This window comes from Genypterus blacodes, unplaced genomic scaffold (assembly GCF_046128005.1).
Source record: "Genypterus blacodes isolate CSIRO-AG114 ecotype Tasmania unplaced genomic scaffold, CSIRO-AGI_Gbla_v1 ptg000158l_1, whole genome shotgun sequence".
NCBI classification, from domain to species: domain Eukaryota; kingdom Metazoa; phylum Chordata; class Actinopteri; order Ophidiiformes; family Ophidiidae; genus Genypterus; species Genypterus blacodes.
The window spans coordinates 495,829-522,500 of NW_027466959.1; the positions used below are offsets into that span (position 1 = coordinate 495,829).

Below are 26,672 nucleotides of genomic sequence, written 5' to 3' on the forward strand. Positions count from 1 at the left end.
ATGTGAATACATAAACAATGACTCATCTCTCTGAGCCCCAGCAAGCTCAAGCGTGTACCACTCTCCTCTTTTCCACATTTTCACTTTGAAAGTAATTTTCACTTGAGAGGTGAGGTTAAACTACCCCCCTCCCCCCCAACACACACACACACACACACACACAAACACACACACACACACTCACCAAGGATGTCGTCAAACGTTGCATGTTCATGGTCCTTTGAATAGAGAAAGATGAAACAGAATTATTCTCTCATTAAACCCCACTGAGCAGAAATGGAACGACGGTTTTATGCAGAGCATTAATTCAGACCCATTACCACCAAATCATACTTAGTAATCACTGTTTAAGGTCATTTACTGTAAGTGTACTCACAGACATTTGCAATATAGACCTTTAACATTTGAAGAACAACAACAATGAGAGCAAAAGTAGAATAGTCGTCCTACATTCAGCTTCAAGCTTCATCAAGTGATCATTCAGTAACACTATCGATTATTATATAAGCCTTAGTATGGTGATAAGATTCTTTTTTCTGTTTCCTCTCTTGGATGTTGGAGTTTCACTGCACAGATTGGTTGATGTGCAGACTGTGTCATTACATCATCACAGTGTTCCATCTCTGTGAGAGGAGATCAGCTGGAGATCAGGTGCATGAAGGGATCACTGCCTCTAACCTCACTTCATCCATCCCATACCTGCAGCACTATATGAGTGTGAACCTGTGCTACCCTCTAAGGAACGTGAAGCGTTGCGGCCATCTGTTCATTTCTTAATTAATTCCGTATCTCAAACACAAGTCATCGGATTTGAAGCGGATATTGACAGAATGTTGCATCTCACTTAAGCCCTCTAGTGTTTTTTTGTTCTCTGTCTTGGTAAAAACAACAGCTGGTGCACAGTGGAAGTGATGTGTTTCATATTTCATACTTCCCAGCTGAGCAAACCAAGAGCAGCTACGTATCGGAACAGACAAATCAAGACGCCTGACAGTTTCTCATGGAAAAACGTGAGATCCATATCTGGGTCAACTCCAATAGGCTATCAATAAGTGCACATTTCTATATCTTATGACAAATAAAGCAGTTGTAGACTCTTGTTCTTGTTGTTATTTCTCCGTTTTGTGCGCTCGCTCACTGCAGCACAGTGTCACAGTGCTGCACCAACATCACAACCCTGAGCTCAGCAGAATACTTTGAGAGGGAAGTTTCTAAACTAGTTAGGATGGCAAATACAAAAGAAAAGCTCTGCTACACTGCTGCAAGAGGAGGAGAGAGTATAGTTTGGCTGAGGTATGAGCTCTAGTGAATGTGTAACACCTCCATAATGAAGCACAAACATGTATCCATATTTATTGACTTTGCCATGTGGTTTCTTAAATATTTGGTTTGACTTGAATCTTATTGACATTTTATATTTTAAATGATTGAATATGTGAAAATAGTCAGCAAAAGGTGAGGAAATTGCATATTTTCAAATAAGTAAGCAGCATAAGCGTCCACAAAAGGATACACAAGGATGTCAACACAGCTGTAGCAGAGCTGATCAGTGGAAATGTAGTAAAAATGGTAATTTGTACTTTACTGCAAGAAAATATTGGAATAACATCACTGAATGATATTATCTTCACTGTGCTTCTCACTGTTTAACTGTCTTATTATTTCCTTATATCTTTGCATGTGTCCACACACAGGCTCCATCATTGTGTATAGTTGTGGATTGTAGCAGATACTCACATAGAGGATGGGGATGATGGAGGGATCGTCCCTGCGGATGATGTTAGGAACATATTCTGCTTTGGGCACCTTGGAGGATATCAGCTGTGGGGAAAGGATATTATGTAAAAAAAAAACAGATGAAGTCAGATGGACAGATTTCTTTGGAGGTGAACCCCATGTTCTCATATGTCAGTGTGTCAGTGTGTCTTCACCATGATTTTGGGAGGAACGAAATCATCTCCGTCGCACGCTGCTCTCTCCATCTCCGTCTCCACGTCCCACTCATCATCCTCACCCAGCCCCTCATCCAGTGTCCCTGAGGAGGACTGCAGCTCGCCACCTGGTTCCACACAAACACACACACACACACATATAGGAACAAAGGGTGAGATGAAAGGATAACACACAAACAAGATCAGAGAGGAGAGGAGAGTGCTCCATTTAAAAGCCTTGCACCTGTTTTTTTTCTTCTTTTTAGCACCAATGAGGAGCAACAGAGGAGTTAGAATCACACACAAGACCGCACAAAACCACACAGACGGAGAGCAACAGGCGGCTGGACAACACACGGAAAAATAAGGAAGATGGCAACAGCCTCGTATACACACACGCAACACACAGAACACACAGAACACACAGAACACACAGGACACACAGAACACACAGAACCCAACAGAGTAACGTGGAGGAGAGGCGACAGAATACAGAATATACAGATACAGACTGCAGACACACACTGGCACAGTCATAAGAGTGTGTGTTTACGTGTGAGTGTGTAAGTGTAGATTCTCGTATCTGTCAGTGACTCTGTGTTGTGTAGACGACACGTCAGCTTACACCTCTGCTACTTTGCACCTGTATGTACGAGTGTGTGTGTGTGTGTGTGTGTGTGTGTGTGTGTGTGTGTGTGTGTGTGTGTGTGTGTGTGTTTTCACCCCTCTGCGTGTGCTTGTAAATGTGTGTATATGTGTGGAATCACTTGTGTGCAATTGTTTGCGTCTGCATGTGTGGATGTGCTTGTCCCTGTGTGTGTGTGTGTGTGTGTGTGTGTGTGTGTGTGTGTGTGTGTGTGTGTGTGTGTGTGTGTGTGTGACTCACTGTCTCTGGAGTCATGCAGTGAGTCAGGCTGGACGGGGGTGGGGTCGCTCCACGAGCGGCTGAAGCTCTTCGCTCGGCGGTCGGCGAACGCTGAACGGAATGAACGGGAGGGAGAGTGTCACTCACACACGCAGACACACTCAGGAGTTAGATGCACCAAACATTCTCCAGTATTTCCTCATTTGCATACTGATTGATGTTTTTAAACTGAATTTGGCCGTTGTGTGTTTGTGATCAATACTCCAGGCCACTCAGTTGATTAGTCAGTTCATTTACATGGCACATGGTGACCTGGCCTGGCCTTTATTCCAGTGGCACCGTACCAATTCTCTCCAGTTGTACCTCCTTTCTGAAGCTGCAGAGCTCTAAAGCCAAGAACGGAGCTTTACTGTGCCAAAGCCACTTGTCCACTTTGCTTTCCCCCGCAGAGGAAGCAGCAAAAAGCTCGTAAAATATTCAGCACCTCCATCACACTTTTACCTGGAACAAACCTTTGAGCAACGCGCTGGGAATGGAACACGGGCGCACAAATTCACTTAAGGGACGCTTCATGAATAAGCCTCAGTTATTTAGCAGACTGTGGAGTTAATGTGATTTATATTCATTAAACCCTCGCTGTTCATCACATAAAGGCCCTCATCTTTTTAACGTCTTCATGCTGAAATTCTGCTGCACGTAATAAAAAGCGTTACACAAACCATCTTCCTGTCAGCGTTAATGTCTGCCTGAGCTTCATAAAGGTCAATCACATGAACACACTTACATGTAATAGTTAATTATATAGGAGGATTAACACGAGTCGTGGAACCACAATCAATCTTCTGATCCGCTCACAAAGACCTTATAGCTCATTTTGGCACAAAAAGTTAATATTGTTAACGACAAAACTGAAAGAATTTAGTCCAATTGGAAAATCTGCTGAACTTTAGAGTCCATAAAATTCATTTAATGTGAACATTCAATACATCCAGTGGTTGGAAAAGAACATAAATGGCCACAATGTGCTAAAATGGCTTTTAAAACACTGTGTGAAGTTTGATTGTGTGTCTAAGTGCATACAAATGCTTATGCAGGCATGCTAAAGTCTAACCATGCTACACACAGGTGGACTGATCAAATTGACTGAGGAAAAGGCCATTGGCTATGATTTTGAGAGGATCCGTGCAGATGTAACGATACACACACTATATAGCTCACGGACGCATGCAAAGTATTAGTAGTATGCACACACACACTCACATTGGAACTTACTCTGGGCCTTCGTCCTGCGGCTTCCCACCATCCTAAGGTGTTTGCGGAAATTTCTACCATAGCAGAAAGAGAAGAAGACAGAGAGATTGAGAGTGAGGAGGAATGCACTGATTGAGAGGCTAAGGGGCAGAAAATGTCAGAAAATGTTCCATTGGAGCCGACAGTCGGAAGATTACTCCCTTAAAGACCGAAAAAACAAAGTTGTGGGTAGCAGCAGCATCATAGTGAAGATTTAACTCTGAGATGACAGCCAGAGAGGGATGTTCATGGTGCTATAAGGAGCTGTAGGTGTTGGGTCTGGATGCACATTGCACCTCATTCTAAACTTCATTTTCACTCATACTTGGTCTGTAATCCCAGACCAGGAGGCAGGCAGCAGCATTTCTTGACCTCCTTTTTTACAACCAGCATGAAAACTAGCAAAACAACTGTAGTAGAGAGATCTGAGACGAGTTGGAAACAGTAAGAGATACAAAATATGAAGATATCAAGGGTGAGCTGGAGGCAGGAGAGACCTCAGCCTTAGATTCACTCATTGGTACAATTACTAACTCTGTAACTCGAGCGATTAGCTGCTACAGACAGATGCTACATAACTCTGTGTAGTGATCAGGAGTCTGAGAAGGTTCACTGCAATTTACCGCATGAGTGAACTCGTCCAGTAAATTGCACTTAACCTTTCCAGAGAGATCAAATGTAATACTTCAATTACCAAATGTTATTGTTACATGTTAATGTACCAATAAACTAGCAGCTACGTAGCTAATCTAACCTTGGTACGGACTCGCTACAGAGGGTTACACAAGTGTTATTGTTGGACGAATCAGCTCACTAACAAAGTACAAACACTTACACTAGTACAAACTAACGTGACTACAGACTGGCTTATAATAGGGACTTAAGGGTTTGATGTGTTTTGTTTTTATTTGGATATTTTCCCCAATCGCTTGAACAAAATGACATTCAAAAACCAAGTCATTGCTAAATTCATTGGTGTGTAATAAAGGCAACAACACTATCTACAACAACAATCTATCATAAAGTACCTGTTAACATTATTCTATTCCACAAGGTTGTTGTCTCTATAAATAAGACGATGTAACACTTTTCTGCCACAACAACTTTAAGGAAACATACATTCACAGTAATATGAATCATAAATACATTAACGAGGTGAACTAAACAGCGCTACTGTGCATTCATAATGCTGATGGTGACGGCAGAGCTGCTAGGTTACAGACCGTGATAATAACAACAATCATCATTTACACACCCACCACCCCATAGCAACAACCACGAAGAAGAAGAAGAAGAAGCGGAAGAAGAAGAAGAAGAAGGAGGAGGCCACAGTAAAGTGTTGATTGCCTATTAAGCTATGTTTACATCCCAGCATTGTTTGTTTCATTGCTCTTTGTTGGTTGATGGCTCCATGAAGTTTGTACGTCTTTGTTAAACACTAAGAATAGCAACTTCCACTTACTGTCCTCCTCTCTGCCCACACACACTCATTCCTACAATCCAGCTCCCATAATATCAGCCTGTGAGGAATGACAGCCAGGCAGTGATGTGCTGTTGATTCATGGACTTCACAATTCAACTACACAACCCTGAACAACACACACACACACACACTGGCAACTTCATATCCTGATATTTATAAGCTCCATTGTGTGTAACGCTAATGCCTTGATTCATTAAGCTTCAGTGCGAGCACACAGGAGCCGTCTGTGTGACTCGTGTTATTGGTAGCAATCCTTTTACGTCAAAGTCTCTCCAGAAGTCAGCGGAGTGCACTTGACTGTCTGAAGTCACTGAGCCGTGTCATATCAGCATTAATGGAGTCCTTCAGTAAAGTGCATCAAAACACACAAGACAAGAACTCTGTTAAAAGCTCTGGAGCATTGTTTTGGGGGTTTTTTTGGGTTGGGGGTTCATCTGAATATCAGCCTGAGACTATAAAGTGCATGTTTAATCAACAGTAGTGACAGGAAGTCTCATCTTGAATGTGCAGAAGGCCCTTCTCCCTCTTTATTCCTCCCTTTCTCCTCCTCCCTGCTCAGCTGGGTTGCTGGCTCTACCTCTCTGCCCCTGATCTCAACCACAATTATTCCCGAATTCACCCACAACAATGCCTGCAACAAAGAGACTATATGATTTATGAGCTACTGCAGAATAAGAGCGGGACAAAGAGAATAAGAGAACAGGAAAGGAAAGGAGGGCAGAAAGAATGGGATAGATAAAAACAATAAAGTTGTGTTGGTCATTCAATCAGTTAATTGAAGAAGAATGGCACAATATTTTCCATTTGCTATATGAACAGTAGAGGTCATTCTGCTCTGAACTTTATGGATTAAAGGAGACGAGTCAATACACACACAGGCAGCTGACACTGACTGATGATTCAATATTAGATTTCTGCTCGACTGGAGCCCAGAAATGCAAATGCAGGCTCCGTCTCTCCGTCTGACACTTTGGCACAGGTAAGGATCAGATCTCTCTCTTACCGAAACCAGACTTGACCACTTTTATCTCCGTTGTAACAAACAATGTTTCTATCCAGGCTGCGATTTCAGTGCATTCTAAATCAAATGGATGTGATGTCAGTGTGAATCTCAGCCGTTGTGAGAAAGCTTTAAATAGAGCGATGACTCAGAGGAGAGAGGGATGAGTCACGCAGATATCAACATTATTATAATGAGTGACAACAGCTTTTTAAAACCCCTAACACCCGTGAGTCACGACAACGGGCTGTAGTGTGTGTGTCTATGTGTGTGTGTGTGTGTGTCCAATTATCTCACTCAAACCTCTGAATACGGCTGCAACCTTTGCAAATGCTTTTTCAGAAACCAAACTAACTCAGACGTCATATTCACACTCCTGCTCTGTTCTGAATTTACAACATACACACTTTGTGACAATAGGAATGGTGTGTTTCAACCTTCAGCCTTTCATCTACATCTACAGAGTGGTGAGCTGCAGCCCTGTACTGATGGACCCCCTTCACACGTTATTCATTAAGCCGGCCAGTCAGAGCTGCCGGGATTCACGTCACACACACACACACACACACACACACACCACAAGAGAATGTTGTCCCATAACTGGGTTGCAAAGCATATTTGTGAGTGTACAAGAGGGACAAATAACAATATATTAAATACCTTCATTAGGGAAATAGTGAATATTGTTGACCCACTACCAGAGTGAGTGAACACAGGAGAGACAGGAAGAAAACCAATGCAGTGTGTGTCATGTGTGTATGCATGTTTACTAAATGATATCCAGAGAATTAGTTTGCCAGATCAAACTATTGAATCATGTGAAATAATTTCGCTTTCAATAAGAATTAAATGATTAATTAATCAGTTTTATTCACCAACAAGTTTATATTTAAAATTTATTAAATTTAGAAGTGTATTTATTTCATCTTTCCTGGTCTCTAGATTACATTGGAGAATTATTTTGATTTCTATTTATTTCAATAATGATGATATTTAAAAAAATAACATATCAAATAGTTTCTATTATTATTATTATTATCATTATAGTTGTTGTTGTTGTTGTTGTTGTAAGAAAGCATGATAAACTTAACTCATAAACATTTTCTCAAAAGACAAAACAGCCAATTTTCAGTCTTCAGTCGCTAACATTATTGATTATGGAGTAAGTATAAGTATACAGTGTATATATGGATGTCATAATAGAGAATACATTTTCGATAAGGAAGTAAAACAGCTATCAGTACATTAAGGAAGGTTTGTCTTTGCTGTGTAAGAGGGGAAGTGACACAGGGACACTGAGTACAGCACAGGACGGGACAGAACAGCCAGGACACGGTACCTCTCCATCATGGCGGCTGCTTCCTGTTCTCTTTTCCGCCTCTTTCTCTCAGCAATGCCTCGGAAAACCCTGCCAGGATGTCACAGTGTTAACTGGTGTTAACTTTAACGTTTAGCTGCCATCTGACCTCACACCAAATACTTTCTGTCTGAACCCAAACTGAACTAAGGGCTAACTAACCGTCTTTAGTCTTCAGTTTAAGTTTATACTAATGCTGTATTAACTTTAAGATTATTTGGCGTGACCACACCCTTACGCCCTTTAGATCCAGTTGGGTTCGGGCATAAATGTAAAGCTCCAGTAACCAGGGCAACAACAAAGGGGTCCGGGGTGAAAGGTTCTAAGCCCAGGTGAGTTAGTGAGGGGATTAGAGGGGTCTGAGTGGTTAGAGGTGGAAGCACAGGGACATTTGATCCAGCTGAGGCAGGAGACACTGTGCGTACACACACAAACACACACACACACACACACACCACACACACGCAAAGACCACAAAGCGAAGTAGGTTTGAACAGGAAGAGACACGGTGGAGTAACGAGGGAGTGAAGAAGGTCGGTGTTTATCAGAGGAAATACTGGAAGAGGAGCTCTAAAATAATGTTTAATTTGAGTTAGCATGTTTCTATTTTCATACTGCCTACATGTGAGTTCATCAGGGCAGACATGCTTTCCCCCAAACGCCAAACTAATGCCTATGACAGCATGTCAGACAGAATGAGAATCATCCGTGACAGAGGATGTCAGAAATGAAGTCATGTCCTGCAGTCTGGATTTAATGACTGACAGCAGCAAGGAGGAGGGAGGGAGCAAGGAAGAGGGAGCAGGGAGGAAGGAAGAGGGAGCAGGGAGCAAGGAAGAGGGAGCAGGGAGGAAGGAGGAGGTAGCAGGGAGGAAGGGATTCATGGAAATCATCGGGAAGATAACTGATCTTTTTTGCTCCTTATTATTGCTTTCCTCAGCAGAACCTCTACATCCTTTCAGAGTAATAAAGCCTTCCACACTCCTTCCCTCTTCCCTGCTCCCTCCCTCTTCCCTGCTTCCTCCCTCTTCCCTGCTCCCTCTTCCCTGCTCCTTCCCTCTTCCCTGCTCCCTCTTCCCTGCTCCTTCCCTCTTCCCTGCTTCCTCCCTCTTCCCTGCTCCCTCTTCCCTGCTCCTTCCCTCTTCCCTGCTCCCTCCCTCTTCCCTGCTTCCTCCCTCTTCCCTGCTTCCTTCCCTCTTCCCTGCTCCCTCCCTCTTCCCTGCTTCCTCCCTCTTCCCTGCTTCCTCCCTCTTCCCTGCTCCCTCCCTCTTCCCTGCTCCCTCTTCCCTGCTCCTTCCCTCTTCCCTGCTTCCTCCCTCTTCCCTGCTTCCTTCCGTCTTCCCTGCTTCCTCCCTCTCTCTTCCCTGCTCCCTCTCTGGAAGATGTTGGCAGTGATTTCCTTCTTCCACTGTTACCATGGACAGAAACCCTGACAGCTCTAACGCCACTTCCTGTTCTGTGCCATAGCAGGCTCCAGCAGACTTCTGCCAAAATCCACCCAGTGATTAAAAAAAGCAAACTGTGATAAGAAAAACAAAAACTGGCTGAAGAACTCTTTGGCAGCGACTCTTACTTGTGCTAATTATGGCTCAGGTTGTTTGTGGAGACACTTTAATGATGTTAAACTATAACGTGCTGCACCTTTAAACATTCTGCTCATTCTATAGAAATATGCACATGTGTGTGTTTAGACAGAACTAACATTACGAAATATGAAGATACTTGACATCACCTTTTTACTATCTTAAGCCACAATGAAAAATAATGAAAAATGAAACTGATTGAACTGCTTTGCTTGGAGCGATTTACTACAAAAGGAATCTGAAATATCAAAGGACTTGCATCATAATTTGTCTCTGTGCAGCTCAGAAGCTTTTAATAAGTTATTGTTAAGGCATTGTTGCTTTGTATAATAATAAATTAAGAAAGAAGAAAGAAGCTGTCACACACACACACACACACACACACACACACACACACACACACAAGTTAATAATGAGATACACAACAGTTCAATACTTGATACTCTGTTGATGTGTCATTTATTCACGGAGAATATTTGTGTGTGTATCTTCCTGGACTACTGACTGAGTGTGTGTGAGTTCAAACACCGCGGCCAACAGACGCTGAGGCTGAGGGAATTGAGGAGACAGCAGACAAAATAGTACAAAGCAACATGAGGAGAGGGCTCTGGACACGAGTCAGAGGGAGAGAGAGAGAGAGAGAGAGAGAGAGAGAGAGAGAGAGAGAGAGAGAGAGAGAGAACAAAAAGGAAGAGTTACTGAAGTTACTCACGATATTCTGTTTTCCGAGGTGGGGAGAGCATCGAGGGAGGAGAGAGAGAAAAAGGAGAAGTTAGAGGATTGGACAAACACTTCACACACACACACACACATCAGAAACAGCTTCACACTGCGGCTTCCACTTTGAAGTGAAGGCACAGCCGACCCAAACCAACCTGAAGTTGAAAACAGATCGACTTCAAATGCTCCGTCTTGGCGAGGACGGATCATGAGGCAGGAGGCACGAGGCCGAGCACACTGGGTATGAGTCAGTGAGGGAGTCAGTGCACTGGACATGATACTAACTATCACTGTACCTACACACACACCTGGAAATGGAATATTAAATCTGTGATTAATCAGATTCAAAGGGTTTTGGTGATGTAACAGTGACAGGCCCGTACATCAGTCAGACTGCGGTGTGTGTGTGTGTGTGTGTGTGTGTGACGGATGGAAAGAAGGGGAAAGGAGGAGGACAGACTCCTGACACATGAGCAAGGAAGAGGCAGCGTGGGTGAGACAAGGGGACACATCACAGTGGGGGGGCTTTGTCTGTGTGAGGGTCATAATTACAGAGTCTGGGTGAGGAGGGATAATTAACAAGTCACCAGGACTGTGTGCGTGTGTGTGCGTGTGTGTGTGTGTGTGTGTGTGTGTGTGTGTGTGTGTGTGTGTGTGTGTGTGTGTGATATTTTGAAGGAATCTGATGATACTGACTATTTATAATCTGTTTCCTAATTATTCCCTTTGCAGATTCTTCCTTTTCTCCCTTTGCAGATTCTCTCTCTCTCTCTCTCTCTCAAAGAGAGAGAGAGAGAGAGAGAGAGAGAGAGAGAGAGAGAGAGAGAGGGAGAGAGAGAGAGGGACAGGGACAGAGAGAGACAGGGAGAGAGAGAAAGAGAGAGACAGAGAGGGAGAAGGAGGGAGAGACAGAGAGGAGGGAGAGAGAGTGAGAAAGAGAGAGAGAGAGAGAGAGTGAGAGAGCGAGAGCGAGAGCGAGAACAACAAGGAAGAGTTACTGAAGTTACTCTTTTTTTCTGAACAAGCAGAAACAGAAGATCAGCAGTATAAAATGATTCAGATTCATCTTCATTAATCACATAAACACATCCAGATATCAATGTTCTCCAAAGCCACTGCATGATTCAGTTTGGGTGGTAATGATAAGTGGACAGCTCGGCCTTGGCAGAGGTAGTGGCAGGCGTAGGAGTGAAGGCAGATCTCCCCTCCCCTCCCTCCCTCCCTCCCCTCCCTCCCATACTCACGCCTGCATGGTGGTGGTGGCTGTCTGGAAGCTGAACATGTTCTCTTTGGGGAACCAGCTATTAGGAGCATCCTCTGCAAACACACAACAAAGGGAGGCGTGTCGGCAGAACGTTCAAACACAAGACTCGCAATTAGAGAGAGGAGGAAGCTGGAGAAGGAGGGAGTGTGAGGTGATGAGAACAGCTGATGGATTCCTTCATATTTGATTTAAAAACACATCGACGCTGTGGATTTATGTAGTAAACGTTTCACCTCAGGAGCTTCTGCATCAGAACAAAGCCTTTGTCGCTCATTCTCCTGTTATTGTCATCACTGTTGAGCTTCACAGCCACTTTATGTGACTGACTAACAAAAGGCTGTATCGTTATCTGACCGCACAACCTGTAATATACCTAAATATATAAGATACAAGATCTATATCCTGTATATGAGGAGCTTCTTCAGTCAGTGCAGTCATTCTACAGCTGTGAGCAGAGAGAGAACTAATTTGCTCCAATATGTCGTTTGTTTCACCAGGAGAGCTTGTAGCCGTAGTGTGTGAGTGTCTGTGAGTGTGTGTGTGTGTGTGTGTGTGTATGAGTCAGTTAAGCACTCAACCAAAAATAGTGCTAAAGACTTGATTGATGAGTTTATAGTGGTGTGTGTGTGTGTGTGTGTGTATGATGGGTCTGTTCAAAGAGCTGCAGCGCTCATCACCATGTGTGTGTGTGTGTGCATGTGTGTGTATGTGTGCATACTGGATACATGTGTGTATACAATTAGCTGTACATAAAGTTAATTATCTCTTCTTTGTCTTAATTTAACCACCGGATGTTTGGAATAATAATCTGATGAAACCAGAAACCAAGATCACAGCATGTAGTGACAGAAATCTAACTTTCTTCTCTTTACCCCGGTCGTTAGTCGACGTCCTGTCCTCACTGTACATCCTCTCCAGTTTCTTGCGAGGTTTCCCCCCCTCTGGAGTGTCCAGGTCCAGGGAGCGCTGGCTCTGGCACGGAGCCCGGATGCAGGCCACACAGTCGGGGGTGTAGTCGTCCCGGGACCCCGCTCTCCTGATCCCCCAGTCCCGGATGTTGTTGGCGCTCCCGGAGCTCTGCAGAGGCTGCGACGAAGACGGCGGCCCTTCGTGATGTTGGTGGGTGTGGTGATGGTTGCCGCGCTGATGGCTGCCACGGTGATGACTGCCCCGGGCGGGTGCGGCGGGTGGCTGGCTGGTGCAGGAGGGCTGGTGGCCGGTGGCGGCGGCCGGTGCCTGGGACAGAGGCTGCTCCCTGGAGCTCTTGAGAACCTCCAGCTCCAGACTCTCCTCACTGCCGCGGCCCCCTAGCGTCATCCCTCCCTCCCGGGTGATGGTGTACACCCTGGCTGGCTTTACAGGAACACTCCCCTCACCGCTACCCTGCTGCTCCTCTGACGAAAGGCTGCGCTCAACAGAGAACCTGCGCTTGGCGGGGCCTAAAGAGACTTGAGTTTGGAGGGCGCTGAGCTGAGGCTGAGGCTGAGGCTGAGGCTGAGGCTGAGGCTGAGGCTGAGGCTGAGGCTGAGGCTGAGGATTGGACTGGTTTGGTTTAGTTATGGGCAAACACTGTGGTCTGAGGTTGTTGTGCAAGCCGCTGACATCTGGGGAGCTGCAGTCCTGGCCAGGGAAGGTATCAGACAACAGATGATCTGATAGAGACACCAGAAGAGGAAGAGAACAGAGAGAAGCAACAGAGAATGAGTGAGACAAGACCATCGCCTGTCATTCTTCACTGATGCACTTTTGTTTTTTAACACAATTGGGATTCTGGTGCCAAATAACAGTGAGAAACAACAGAATGTGGAGGAAAAGGACATGGTTGGCTGATGTTGTAGATTTTGTAGATTTTGGCTGTAGTAAACATCCACAAGCCAAGGGCGCTGTGGAGAGGAGAACTTATGAACACAATCCTGACTGACTGAGGAACGAGGAGAAGAGAGATAAGAGCAGATTGATGAAAGATTTGGTGAAGAGATTGGGCCGAGCCATACCGCAGGGTCTTGGGGGAGGTATGCTTCCCCCTCCTGATACCAAGGGCTGTAATCTGCAGGCTGGTAAATAAGTGTGAGCCCAGGAGAGCAGATCAGCTCTCTGATCCTCTCTCTGATGTGGATAAATAAACAGGAAGAGCTGCTTAACTGGGAACATTTATCTCTTCACACAGCATTTGGTAGATTATAAAATAAGTTCAAATAAATGAGGCTCTTCTGTGTCAGAGGCAGACGGTATTACTCTCACACGGTTTCATCTTGGCACAGATTCTCACAACTACAATGTTTCTCCCAGGAAACAATGGAAAGAGAAACGTTGAGCCAAACGCTGCATCTGAACATGCGATGTCTAAATATATCTCTCTGTCCTCACATGTGTTCTACGCCCGTGCTCTCACTCCGGCTCACTTTAAAACCGAGTCTCTAATGCCGCCGCTGTCGCTAGTGTCCCTGGTCTGTGGGGAGTTACAATCTCATTGTTATGTCACCGCGTCCTCGTCACCTACCTGCTCCGTTGCGGTTGTCTGTGTTGGTGTGGGACAGGTACTCTCCGAAAGCTCTGGCAGCTCTGCAGAGACACAACAAGTGTGACAGTTAACCCTGAGCCAGGAGAAATGACAACAACCTGTCTGAGCTCCTCCCTAGGTGACTGTCGACACATGACAGCGTTCAAGTGGATGATAGCTTTCACGGCAGCTTGTGTCGGGCCACTTTGATCGCTGGTGTGTAAGAGCTCATACGTTATAAAGCAGATTCCTCATTCCAATCGGTGATTGATTGTGCGATCTTAACATGATGACTGGAGGACTTAAAGGCTGGAGCTTCCCTCCCTGGTGCAGATGATGAGGGCCCACAGGGGGAGAGTGGCATTGTGTGTGTGTGTGTGTGTGTGTGTGTGCCAGTGTGGGAATAACACAGGCAGACGAGTGTAAGCACAGAGATTTGTTGGCAGGAACACGGAAGAACTGGCACAATGTGCAGAACATGGACGTCCATGTTGGAGACCGTTTCTCAAATGTAAGATACGATATCCTTTACAAAGACACGTTTGTATCGACTCAATCTACCGCTGCTGTGTGTCTCTGCTAGCTTGGTTTAGATTTAACTGCCACATAAAGATGCTCTCACTCAAATAAAGCATATTATATGTAATGGATCTCTTTAAAGCCGCTAACAGCATCGTGATTAAACTCATTTCCAGCAGTGAGTAGCTGAAATGAAGATGAGCTCATTGATGCAGGGTTTCATCTCTCGCCCCTGTGTCCTCTGGCTTGGGTTGGCAGTAAGTGTTCAATATATGGCTTTCTGAAGGGCAGATGACCTTGAATAACTGTGATTAGCTCATGAATAATAGTTCAAGCTCTGGGCTTCTGAAGCCTGAAGGAGGTCAGGCTCTCTCTGCTCCTTTCAAACACGTGATTTCACAAACGGGTCAATCAACACGATTGTTACCAGATGAAGCATGATGTGTAGATCTGCATGACGTCATACTTCATGGAAGGTGACTTAGGCTGTATACATTGAGCTCCACACTGGATTCAAAGGCAAAAGGATTTCAGATTTCAAGATAAAAACAACCACCTCTAAGAGAAGAGGCAAAGGGAAATTATTAATGTGAAATGATTCTCTTGATTTATTTGTTTGTGATTGGTGAAAGACAAAGTCAAAGTCAAATCTGCTGTTCTGGTCGTTTGCTTTATAGCCGACCCATTTCTCCTCTCGTAAGATCCACATACTTACAATTTGCAAGTCAAACGTAAAACACAGGCTTTACACACACACACACACACACACACGCACACACACACACACACACACACAAACACAAGCGTACGTGAAGAAACACAAGAGAAACAGTAGAGCCTGGATCCAGTCCCCACCCCCTCAGTCTGACCCAGCATTCCTACCATCAGCATGCACAAACACACACACACACACACACACAGACACAAACACACAAACACACACACACACACACACACACACACACACCGTCTCCCACGTCCTCACAATGCAACGCTGCATTTAAAATCAAATATCTAGGCTACACACACACACACACACACACACACTCCACCTTTGCATGCACATGCAAGCGATTCTCGGGGGGGGCTGCGGTGAAATGGAATGGCTGTGTTGTTTCTGTAGCCATGCCTCCCTGCTATGACACTCTAAGTAATTAAATATGAGGCAGCACGTGCAGCGGCGACGCACCGCGTGCAAACTCTCCACCCCGGCACGCTGATGGAGGAGGAGGAGGAGGAGGAGGGGAGACATGAGGAGGAAAATTCAATCTTTTATCTGTCTACACCCCCTCCTATAAAAATTCCGTCTGCTACTACTACAAAGTGCTGCAAAGATCAAAACAGCTGAGACACTTCCACCGCACATGTGATGCTTCAGCCATGTGTTCTGTTAAAGCCAATCTAATGTTAAATTAGCAAATGACTGATCTTGTCCTTTACTGACACATTGGATATTGGCTTGTTTGAACTTTCTGCCTCTTTGTTCCCCTGATCGCTTCTGTTTGGGGACATTTCCTGTAATTAGCTTTACTTTTCCACCTTTACCTAACTGGACTCATGTTTATTAGAGCAGAAGTGTGTTCTTTCTATGCTCACACACAAAGAAACTACACATTTTCAAGCCTATTACAGTAAAGAGAGCAGATTCTGTCTCTACGGCGCTGCTAAAGTCCTTTGTTGGTTGATACATGATGAATCCCTCCTGCTGTTATAAAGGTCTGCGGGGTTAATGTGACACCTTTGTTTGCACGAGGTCCTCGGCATCAGCAAATTCAATCAATTCAATCCATTTGTACAAAGTGAGCTTTCACAGGAAATGTCCAAGAGGCAGCATTACATCATCAATGCTGGCCTAACAGCTGAGGCAAGATAGAAAGAGACTTGGATTTAGAATTAGTTTTGAAATTCGGCAACACTGTCCCTCTTGTTTCTATGACATCATCTTTATCCTTCAACTCTACATATTAGAATCCTCAAATTCAAGCTTAGGACCCTGAACCTTATCTGGTTTGCGTGTGAGTTTATGCTCAGGGTGACATTTGGTCCTCAGTAGGGTAGAAGAGAAATAAAGCAGAGAGAGATCTTATTTATTCTCCCTGCAGCTCTCCAGGTACGACAGCCTGACGCTCTTCAGGCAGAAGCTGTTTCCTCTTACGCTTTATCATATCAGACAGCTCAGGTGTTCAATAAATGATTTTATTTTAGCTTCTCCCTCCGAGGAACGACTGCGGAACACGAATCCTAAAATAGAGAGTTTAACATTAAATCACACATCTGCCAGGACTCGGCCTCAACACCGGCAGGGCCAGCGCTGCTTTGGGGGGGGTTTCTGTTTCCTCCTGCATGTTTTCAGCCATGTGAAAAAGGCAGGAGGAGGAGGAGAAGGAGGAGGAGGAGGAGGAAGAAGAAACCTGGTGACAAGGGGAAGATGTGTTTAGAAGACAGAAATAGAAGTCAGCGAGCAGCGGGTGGGATGTGGGATGACGACGGGGTGACGATATGGGATGTGTTATATGTAAGAGGAAAGTCTTAAATGAGGGGGGAGTGTGACCACCTCCTCTGTGTGTGTGTCTGTGTGTGTGTGTGTGTGTGAAGGAGCTGGACTATATATGTGAAATACATATGAATAGAACAGTGTATGGACGCCTGGGGACGCATTCAGATGGAGAGAGAGGCAGAGCGATGAAAGCCAGAGCGTTACAGGAGCAAATAAAGGAGAGATGGAGCGGAGATATGAGTGTGTGTGTGTGTGTGTGTGTGTGTGTGTGTGTGTGTGTGTGTGTGTGTGTGTCTGTGTGTGTGTGTGTGTGTCACTACTACAGGATGTCCCTGAGGTCTCTCATTGAAGTTGATTCTCTCTCGTGTCAGCGATCACTCAGTGAAACGCCTCACATCAGCTTCATCCCTCAGATTGCCCAAGTCCACACTGACCTCCTCCTCCTCCTCCTGCTCCTCCTCCTCCTCCTCTACCTCTGCCCACTCTGTGATCTTGTCCTTCGTCTCCCTTTTCCCCCCATCCTTCTTATCCTCATTCTCTTTCTCTAATCTTCCTCTTTGACTTCTTGACTTCCCCTCTCCTTCTGTCTTTTTCTCCTTCCTATCCTCTCTCCGCTCCTTCCCTCTTCCCTTCACCTCCTTTGTCCTTCATCTCCTCCATCTCTTGATGATCATAAGGAATGACTCATAACAAACACAACAACGTGACAAACATCCAGTAAGCCTCTCCCCTTGTCTGTGCCTCGTCAGGGAGCGACAACAGGAAAATCATGGTGGAGTTGCTGGATTGGATTTTGATGCCTGAGCGTGTTGATGCTCCACGATACGTCCAGGAAGCTGTCAGAGCCACGGGAACGTACATACACACTTCATACACACTTCATACACACTTCATACACACTACATCGCATCTAAGCACAGGAGCTCTGAATGTCCACCCACATAATCCAAACTCTCTGATTCTGGATGGGGCTTTTTTAAATACCAACAATTTTGGATTGAAGCTGGTCACTGATCAAAATGAAGTCAACTAAACTAAAACAGCTTTAAGCACAAATACTCTTATTCCAGTTGTTGTCATCTTGTCGTTAAGTGGCTGTATGGATCACAAACATTCCTGTAAAATCTGACACTTTATGAATATTTAGCATGAAAGCTTTAACTGCAGTTTTAATTGCAAAATCCAAATTTAATGTTTTCTATAATTGAATTCTTGGCAGGGAAAACATTTAGATCATCATGGGGAATGTGAAATATGTGAACCTTTTAAAAGCACAAAGCTCCGATCACATGTTGCCTTTAAATACAACAAACACTGAAGCAGCTCAATGAAGAACTGAGGAGGGGGAAAGAATTGGATTTAAGCTTTCCTGAACTGTTTTCCTGCAGCTGCACTCAAACGTAAAGCTCCATCACATGAGAGGAGGACGACACACATGGGCTGACCCCCAGAGGTATCAACGGTACACTCCATAATAAGTCTGATCAGTCAGGCAAGTTCCTGCCTGCTTGCTCATTAACAGCCTGGTTAAGGGCCAAGCTGACTTTGTCCTGAGGATTCTCAACCACACCTGTAGAGTGAGATAATAGTGAGATAACAGTGGAGGGATAAAGGAGGTGGAGATGGAAAGGATGCATGAGGAAGAGGAGCAGCACAGGGAAGAAGAACTGCTTCTGAACAGATTCAGTTAACACAGCAACCAACCACAAAAGCCTTTACACCGTGCTGAACAAGTCTAACTTATGGTAAATCTATGTCAAAGAGCAAGAAAGCAAAGGAAACAAAGAGAAACAAAAGGAAAGGAGGACGAAGATGCAGATTCTTTGTCCCAGCTGATGAAGGTGTACGGCTCCGGTCAGGCCCCGCTTCCATCCTCCATCATCTGTCACCGGCCACCTCTGTTTGTGTGTGTGTGTGTGACGGCCAGCGTCTCCATCAACAACACAGGCAGGAAGCTGGGCCAGTAAAAGGCTGATGACTTCATTAAGCAGCACTTGAGCTGTGTTGCTCTGCTGCACCCCGCTGACAACAAAGGCCATGAGTCAGGCAATTACCCTTATCTCTCCTGAGACTGGAAGCGGGTCCATCAATACGCACTGGAGGGAACAACTCGCATGTAAAGTATCTCTTCTGCAGCAGACAAGTGTGGAGCTATTCCCTCATGCCCGGGCTTTAGCTGCGGCCCGACCTTTGTGTTGTTATCCTGACACATTGTGTTCATACGGGCCTTTATTAAAGACACAATAACACGGCTTTATTGCCCTGCTGCGCAAAATAAGCATAATATATTTCTCTGGAGGTGCTTGGCCTTGGGCAGGTTATGAGCTTTGTGCTTTACAGAACTCACTCACGTTCAAACTAAAGGTTCAGAACTCTGCCAGTCGGCCCAAACACATTCATAAAGCATGTGGCTCTTCCTCTCTTCCTCTCTTCCTCTCTTCCTCTCTTCCTCTGCTCGGCCACGGAGGAAACTGCAGCAAAGATGTCAGAAAGAAGTTCTTCTTTCTAAGATTACGCAACAAAATGTGAAGTCAGTCCTCCGCCTGTTCATCACCGTCTCTCGTCTGACGCTCCAGCTTATGTCACAGTTATGGAAATGTGACGAATGAGATCAATGACAGGTCAGGAGCCGTTAGCTGAGGGAGGCAGGATCGGTAATGACGCTAATGCAGGAGCAGCCCAGGTCAGCAGAACTCAGGGATGACCTAATGAACCTTGACCCAGCAGGAACGCTCCTCCTCTCCATTCATCACAGAGGATCTTTCCTTTTATGGGCTTTATTACTATTTAATGTCGGTTATGTGTTCCAGTGTGGCGTGGGAGGATCAACACACACCTGCATGACATCTCTCTCGCTCTCTCTCTCTCTCTCTCTCTCTCGCCGTGCTGTCACTCAAATAATAAAGAAGTTTGTTGTGGCTAGTTGTGCAGAGAGGTGACCCAGATGTTTGATGTGGACCGTGGCTGGATCTAATCTGTGCAGCTCTGAGGACGAGTCCCCTCTGGTCACACAGTCCCGGGGGAAAGGAGGCATGAAATTCCATTTTCACCAAAGTGGAAACTATTAAGGACAAACAGCTGTTGTGCTGCGCCGACAGAAACAGTCTTGGTCTTGGAATTGTAAAGGTGGTCTGAAGTGCTCACACATTATTCTCCATTATCTGTTCTATCTGCTGGTTGATCAGATGCAGGCTGTGTTTGGCTGGCGCCGCGTCCACAGACACACACACACACACACACACACACACACACTCATTGTGAACAGCACGAGGGAGCAGTTGGGCCATTAAAAAGCCACATTTTCATGCTAATTCCTTTAAAAAAACAGATATTAATCACACAATGATGAGCAGAGCAGAGCACAGAGAGACCTAACAAGCACATCAAAGGCTTTCAGAGGCTTCTTAACCCTAATAGCAATATTTCACTCTGCAATCCTCCCATAAGAGCGGACACAAAACACATTAACAGGAATTTCGCTCATATTTTAGCATTGCAAAGAACAAAAATGCAAAAGAGAGAGAGAGAGAGAATGTTTAAATGTTGGCCGGGCGATCATTCCATCCCATCTCTGTGTACAAAGACACTTCCTCCTGATGAACGCCTCTCTGCCAACAAGACGCCACCGCCAACAATCACAAAGATAAAAAATGAGAAAGAGCCGAACGCACGAGGAGAACGAGCTGCACTCCAAATATTAAAATCAATGTTTACACGGTTGAAGGTAACAGCTACCTTGACTAAGCGGCAGGTAACATCAGATGGCAGCGCCAAGCGTTTACTTCTGAAACCACTCACTGTGTCTAATCTGAACCTGAACACACCTTACAGATGTTCTCAGTAAACGCTGTGTGCTCTTCTTCATCTGGCCGGCCTGATGAAGAAGAAATGATGTGATTGAGAAACACCAAAGTGAGGAGGAAAGAGGCTAATTCTCTAAAGTTCTACCTGCAGGTGTGACTGTGTTAATGTCACTTCCTGTGTTCTTGTCCGTCCCATTGACTGCAATGATTTCAGAACGACTCCATCTCAGGGATCGATTCCTTTCCTTGTCTCATTATTTGCCTGCTTCTCTCTCTTCTTCTCTCTTTTGTGTTCCGTCCCTTTCTTTCCTCCATGCAGGAATGCCAGGACTTGTCTTTGTGCTCGGGCCTGTGCAGCCCTTTGGAGACGTCCCTATGTTAGATTGGGGCTGCATAAACTTGACGTGACTTGAAAATCCTCCCCAGGGGATGAGAGACGGACCATCTTCTCACTTTCAAGCAAACAGTAGAAATGTAAGCTGGGTGTGTTTTGTTACAAATAAAGGAGGGGAGCTGTTTACGGAGCTGTCACGCTCACAAAACGACTATTAGTCATCATCACATCATGCAGTAAACATTGTAAATATGTCATCAGCAGGCATCATGAAGGATTAGGACTTTTAGGAGAGAGACAGCAGAGATATTAGAACCAGCTGCACAGATCTGTAACGAGCCTCCGCCAGCCGAGACCTGATGGAGGTCGATGGGAGAGTGAGGTCCTATAAGCTTAGATGATCATTTTATGGCAACGCTATTCACACTAAATCAAACACACACACACACACACGGGATTGGATTTGTTAGAAAGAGGTGACACACTTCTACCTGGGCTCAGCAGGATGGAGGCGCCGCTCAATCCAGTTTGTACAGCGAGAGCCATTAAACTCCCGCTCAACTATACGGCTGCTCACACGCGCTGATGGAGTGGGATGTACACGCACACACACACACGCGCGCACACACACACACACACACACACACAGTTACCTTGGATGCCGGCCACATGCGTGTCTGGGATGCTGGCCGTGATCTGTGTGATTTATGCATAGCTAAGTGTGAGCTGTGAAACTGTGCCTGAGGGAGAGAGGGAGAGAGGGAGAGAGAGAGAGAGAGAGAGAGAGAGAGAGAGAGAGAGAGGGGTGGGAAAAGGACAGAGAGCCAACGCAAGGCTGAGACTAATCAAGTTGGGAGGTGGATGGATGGGGCATAGGTGGATGGGGAGTCATGTGTTTGTGCTGGTGTGTAAGCATATGTGTGTGTGTGTGTGTGTGTAGCTGTTGACACGTGCGTGTGTTTAAGACAGCAAGCAGGTGCAGGGATCAGACGCAGCGCTGGCACACACACACACACACAGAGAGAGAGAGAGAGTCCTGTTCCTAAGTGTGTCACATATCAGACGGGCTTTTTGAAGTCAGCAAGTGGGCGACATAAGATCAACTCGACAACGTGACTCATCCCCGCACGATCCGAACCAAGAACACACTGATGTGACACCCATGACGGGGAGGAGACCTTTAAGTGTGTGACTCATCAACACCAAAACACAAAAGTGTCCTTAGGATTACTCAGATGAAGTCCAGCTGACCTGGGAAGTTGTGTTTATATCTATGCATCACATTAAAAGGTTAAAAACACACAAACACACACTTAGTCTGCATCCTAACACCCTGAGCTTTCTTGTGTTTATGCTTGAATCCCGTGTTTCCTCACTGTGCAGGACTGGAGCTCGCTTCCAGACGAACGAATGCGAATGAACCCAGATGTAATTGAATGTTTAACTGAGCCGAAGCCAAACATGTGGAGGCTGAGTCTGAGTCTGAGTCTGATCAGGTTTAATAAAGGCTTAGAGGCTGAGCTGTGACTCCAGGTGCATTCAGACACACTACACTCAAAGTTCCACTTCATCACGCTGATGTGGTGAAACGTTTATTCCCTCTATCACTCACACACTCATGAGAGGAGAGAAGCAGCTTAGGTACAAACAAAGATGGGTTTACAAACAAACGTTGGTGAAATAGTGAAGCGCCTGAGTAAAGAGAGGTTCGGAGTAGAAGTAGACATCAGGACCCACAGTGTTTACAGCGGGGTTGTAGGTTTGTCACGCATCATAATAAACGAGCTAATCAGCTGTTTGATCGCAGTTAATTGGATTTTATAAATGATTTCACTCACACGCCTAACAGCTTATCCAGAACTTATCATCGGTGCGATCACAACACTGGAGCAGCTGTGTGTGTAAGGCGGCGGGGGGGGGGGGGGGGTTTGGGTTCGGGTTCGCGGACCTGATCTGGACCCTCGAACCTGACCCGAACCCTGCGGACACACTCACCGAACTTTTGCAGCCACGGAAGATATCGCGTCACTCCTCAAACTCTTCCTTTTGGACACCGCAGTTCCCATGCTGAAGAGGAAACAATCCAGGAGAGTAACCGCGGACCATTCCAGAGTCACCGGCGAGGGGAAACAAGCAGCGAGGGGAAAACAACAAGCGATCAAACTGTGAGGAGCACCCGAGCTACACGAGTTTGACTGTTAGGACTCCGTCATGTCTGCCATCGTGTGTGTGTGTGAGAGAGAGCAGGTGAGGATCCGGATCTGTGCGGCTTCAGAGCGCAGCGGCTGAGAGCTGCGCTTCATCTGCGCTCCTCATCCAACTGAAGCCTCCAGCGAGGAAGGAAGCTGAGACCATAAAAGGAAGATCTGCCTTCCTCCTCCTCCTCCTTCTCCTCCTCCTGAATCTTCCTCCTCCTCCCTCCTCTTCCTCCCTCCTCCTGCCCTGAGCATACAGTATATGAAACACACATATATTCATTTATGTATGAGGGCGTCAAGTGGGTGTGACAAGCAAGGTGAGAGCACTGCTGTCCAGCCTCTCTGTTCACGTGTGTGTGTGTGCGTGCGTGCGTGTGTGTTGCACACAGAGAAGGACTGCACTTTCTATGTTGTTGACATGACAATAAAGACATTCTATTCTATTCTATTCTATTCTATTTCCGTTCTATTCTAAGCTGAAATGTCCTTGTTTACATTTGTGCGCTCTCTTACACTACATTTAAATTCAATCGAATTAATAGAGTGTGAGTCATATTTACCTTCAGTGGGCTTCATGGTGATTTTGCTCTTTTTAAAAGCAAAATGTGTGAGATGTCGATAAAGCAGTGATTTTATATTTGTTATTTTGCGGAAATTGACTGACATCGTTTTAATTTTGGAAATTGTTGGGGTGACAGCGGTGTCAGAGCAAAGGTCAGGGTCAGCAGGAACAACAATACAGTGGTTGTCAAAATATTCTGTCATGGTGGGTGAGATCTGACCTCATGGTGGAAGCGGAGGAGAGGTGAGGGAGTCGCCCAGTTTAGTAAGGATTGGTAATTGGTGAGTCCAAATCAAATTTCATGGCAATCTGGAGAGCAGCCGTAAAGAGACGGACTGAACAGATGGCATTGTGGGTCCTGAGGCTAATGTTGTGTTGATGTTTGGGTGTCATGATGGGACAATAAGGTTCCAATCCCATGCTGACCCAGGTTCATACATCATACTGGAACTAAAGGCTACACTGGGATTCCAAAACAGGAAATGATAATCCTATTAGCCAAGGAGATCAACCTCTCATCAACCTGCAAATAAGAGAAAGATGATGATGATGATGATGATGATGGTGATGGTGTGTGTGTGTGTGTGTGTGTGTGTGTGTGTGTGTGTGTGTGTGTGTTGTAAGGACAATGTGTATCTGACTTATTCCTCACAGATGTTGTGTTACTTGTGTGTTTATGTCTTATTCTCTTCCTGTAATAAGGTTCACACTGTATGTATCTAATTAAAATTAAAAAAAAACATCAAACTTGCAAAAAAAAAAAAAAAAAAATTGAATATTTTTGGGTATGCAATGAAAGAGCTATTTTAAAAAAACAATTAGTAAACAGGTAATTTAACTGAAATATTCCTATGGAATCTATGAAATCTATTGAGTCAGAGTTACATTTTAAACTAGTTTGTGCTGAATCCTTACAATGTTATCATGTAATGTTACTGATCATTATAAACAACAATATCAACCTTCAGCCATGGTTGTGAATTCTGTCCTTATAGGCTCGACTCAGTCCTTACACCACTGACTTTAACCAAACATTAACCTCTTTGCATTGCTATTAGAAGCTGATGTAAACGCTGATGACCTGCAAACCTCCTTCCACCCTCCTGTGATGACACAAATATGCCGACATGCAGCCTGGGCCTCGTCCAGTTCCGTCCCTTTGCTGTTCTGAGATCATTTGGAGTTAAAAGGCAACGTGACATCACATCTCTCATCTCAAGAACTCAAACAGCGTCGGCTGATTGCTGCTCACGCCGCAGATATGCAGCACAGCGAGAGGTATAGATCCAGTCTGACACTTCACTTGGCATAGTCACTCAAGTCCAAGTTTGAAACTGTGAATCACAAACCCTTTAAAATGAGGGAGAAAAAGAAAAAGCCTCCAGAATGTGTCTGCTAATCAGGAGCGTGGGCGAGGCACACATGGACACGAGCGACGGTGTGAAGATGCCTCTCTGCTGTAAGAGTCTCTGCTCCACTATACGTCCACATTTCAATGCTATAGGGTCAGTGAAGCCACTATAATGTAAAGGGACGTCACAGGCTGCTACAACAAACAAAACACATGGAGAATTATCGGAAAATACGGTTTATCAACATCCTAAAACTGTAATGTCCAATCTGGAGCTTTCAGCCATCTACTAAATGATACTAATGCTGTCCTGGAGATGTAGAAGTGTGTTATCTGTCATCACACACACTCCAAATGAGATCTGGCTCACTGGATAAGACTTGAGTAGGCTCGGTAGCGGCGTCATTATCACAGACATAAAGGAGGAGATGACATCAGTGGCATTACATACGTGCGCCCACATTACAGCTCCTGGTTGGAACCGATGCAGCTGAGGCTCTGCCAACGTCTTCATCAGACACAAATGGAATAAAAGAATCTCTGGTCCAGTCCAAGTCTGCAGCAGACATTATTAGAAATAGCATCCACCTTCACATTTTAGCACAAATCAATCATTGCCACACTTGCAAACTTTGATTTTTTCTGCTTGAATCGGTGGTTTGAAAGATCTCAACACGCTATGGAATATTGAACTGATATCTTTCCTTTGAGTAATAAAACAATAAAAAAGTGAGTCCAGCTTTTCTTTCATCAGCTTTCCAGTCACAGCTGCGGAGCTTCATCAGCCCAGAGGCTTATAGTATTCACAGAGACAGAGAGTAAAGAGCAGACAAGATGCTGATTCAGACCCAAGACTCCAGAACGTCAATAGGACAGAGAAGTCTAGCACCTGTATAAATAATACAAATAAGTGTAAAAAAAAACAGTTTGCAGACTGAAAGAATGACTGAAGGACCAACAGGATTTGCAATTAATGACAACACACACACACACACACAAAGTCCAGGGGTGATGAAGCTCGTCAAGCTGACCTCTATGTGCCCTCGACTGCTCACAGCCACTGAAGGCCCAGAACACTGAGACCAGGAGCCTCACCCCTTATGTTTCCCATCTCTCCATCCTCACTTGGCTGCCCTGCTCTCCCTCTTCTCTCCCGCCTTGCTCCTTGTCTCCGCCCCTCCCTCCGCCTCAGCTCCTCCCACAGCACGTGAGGCCCGTCAAGCAGTGGTGAGACGGCACGTTAACAAATCGCCTGTATTAATATTTAAGCAGCCATCTGGTTTTTGCTGCGTGGCTCCTACTCCCGTCCACGATGCCCAGGCACACACACACACACACACACACACGCACACAAGCAAAGGAACAGAGGCATTTGTACGCATGCTTGTACACACACCCACACACACACACACACA

General features: G+C 45.3%; 1 protein-coding gene across 1 annotated transcript in view; it reads right to left on the minus strand.

Annotated features, from left to right (window-relative positions):
• nsmfb (NMDA receptor synaptonuclear signaling and neuronal migration factor b) overlaps positions 1–23,212 on the minus strand; it is a 36,786-nt gene extending 13,574 nt beyond the window's left edge. The window contains exons 1-11 of the mRNA XM_076167376.1: positions 23,142–23,212; positions 13,994–14,055; positions 12,366–13,145; positions 11,474–11,546; positions 10,222–10,227; positions 7,909–7,977; positions 4,069–4,121; positions 2,818–2,907; positions 1,932–2,059; positions 1,738–1,821; positions 185–218 (exon numbers count right to left, since the gene is read on the minus strand). Of these exons, the coding sequence (XP_076023491.1) occupies positions 185–218; positions 1,738–1,821; positions 1,932–2,059; positions 2,818–2,907; positions 4,069–4,121; positions 7,909–7,977; positions 10,222–10,227; positions 11,474–11,546; positions 12,366–13,145; positions 13,994–14,055; positions 23,142–23,212 (1,450 nt within the window). The remainder of the gene's footprint in view (positions 1–184; positions 219–1,737; positions 1,822–1,931; positions 2,060–2,817; positions 2,908–4,068; positions 4,122–7,908; positions 7,978–10,221; positions 10,228–11,473; positions 11,547–12,365; positions 13,146–13,993; positions 14,056–23,141) is intronic.
• Positions 23,213–26,672: the final 3,460 nt, after the last annotated feature.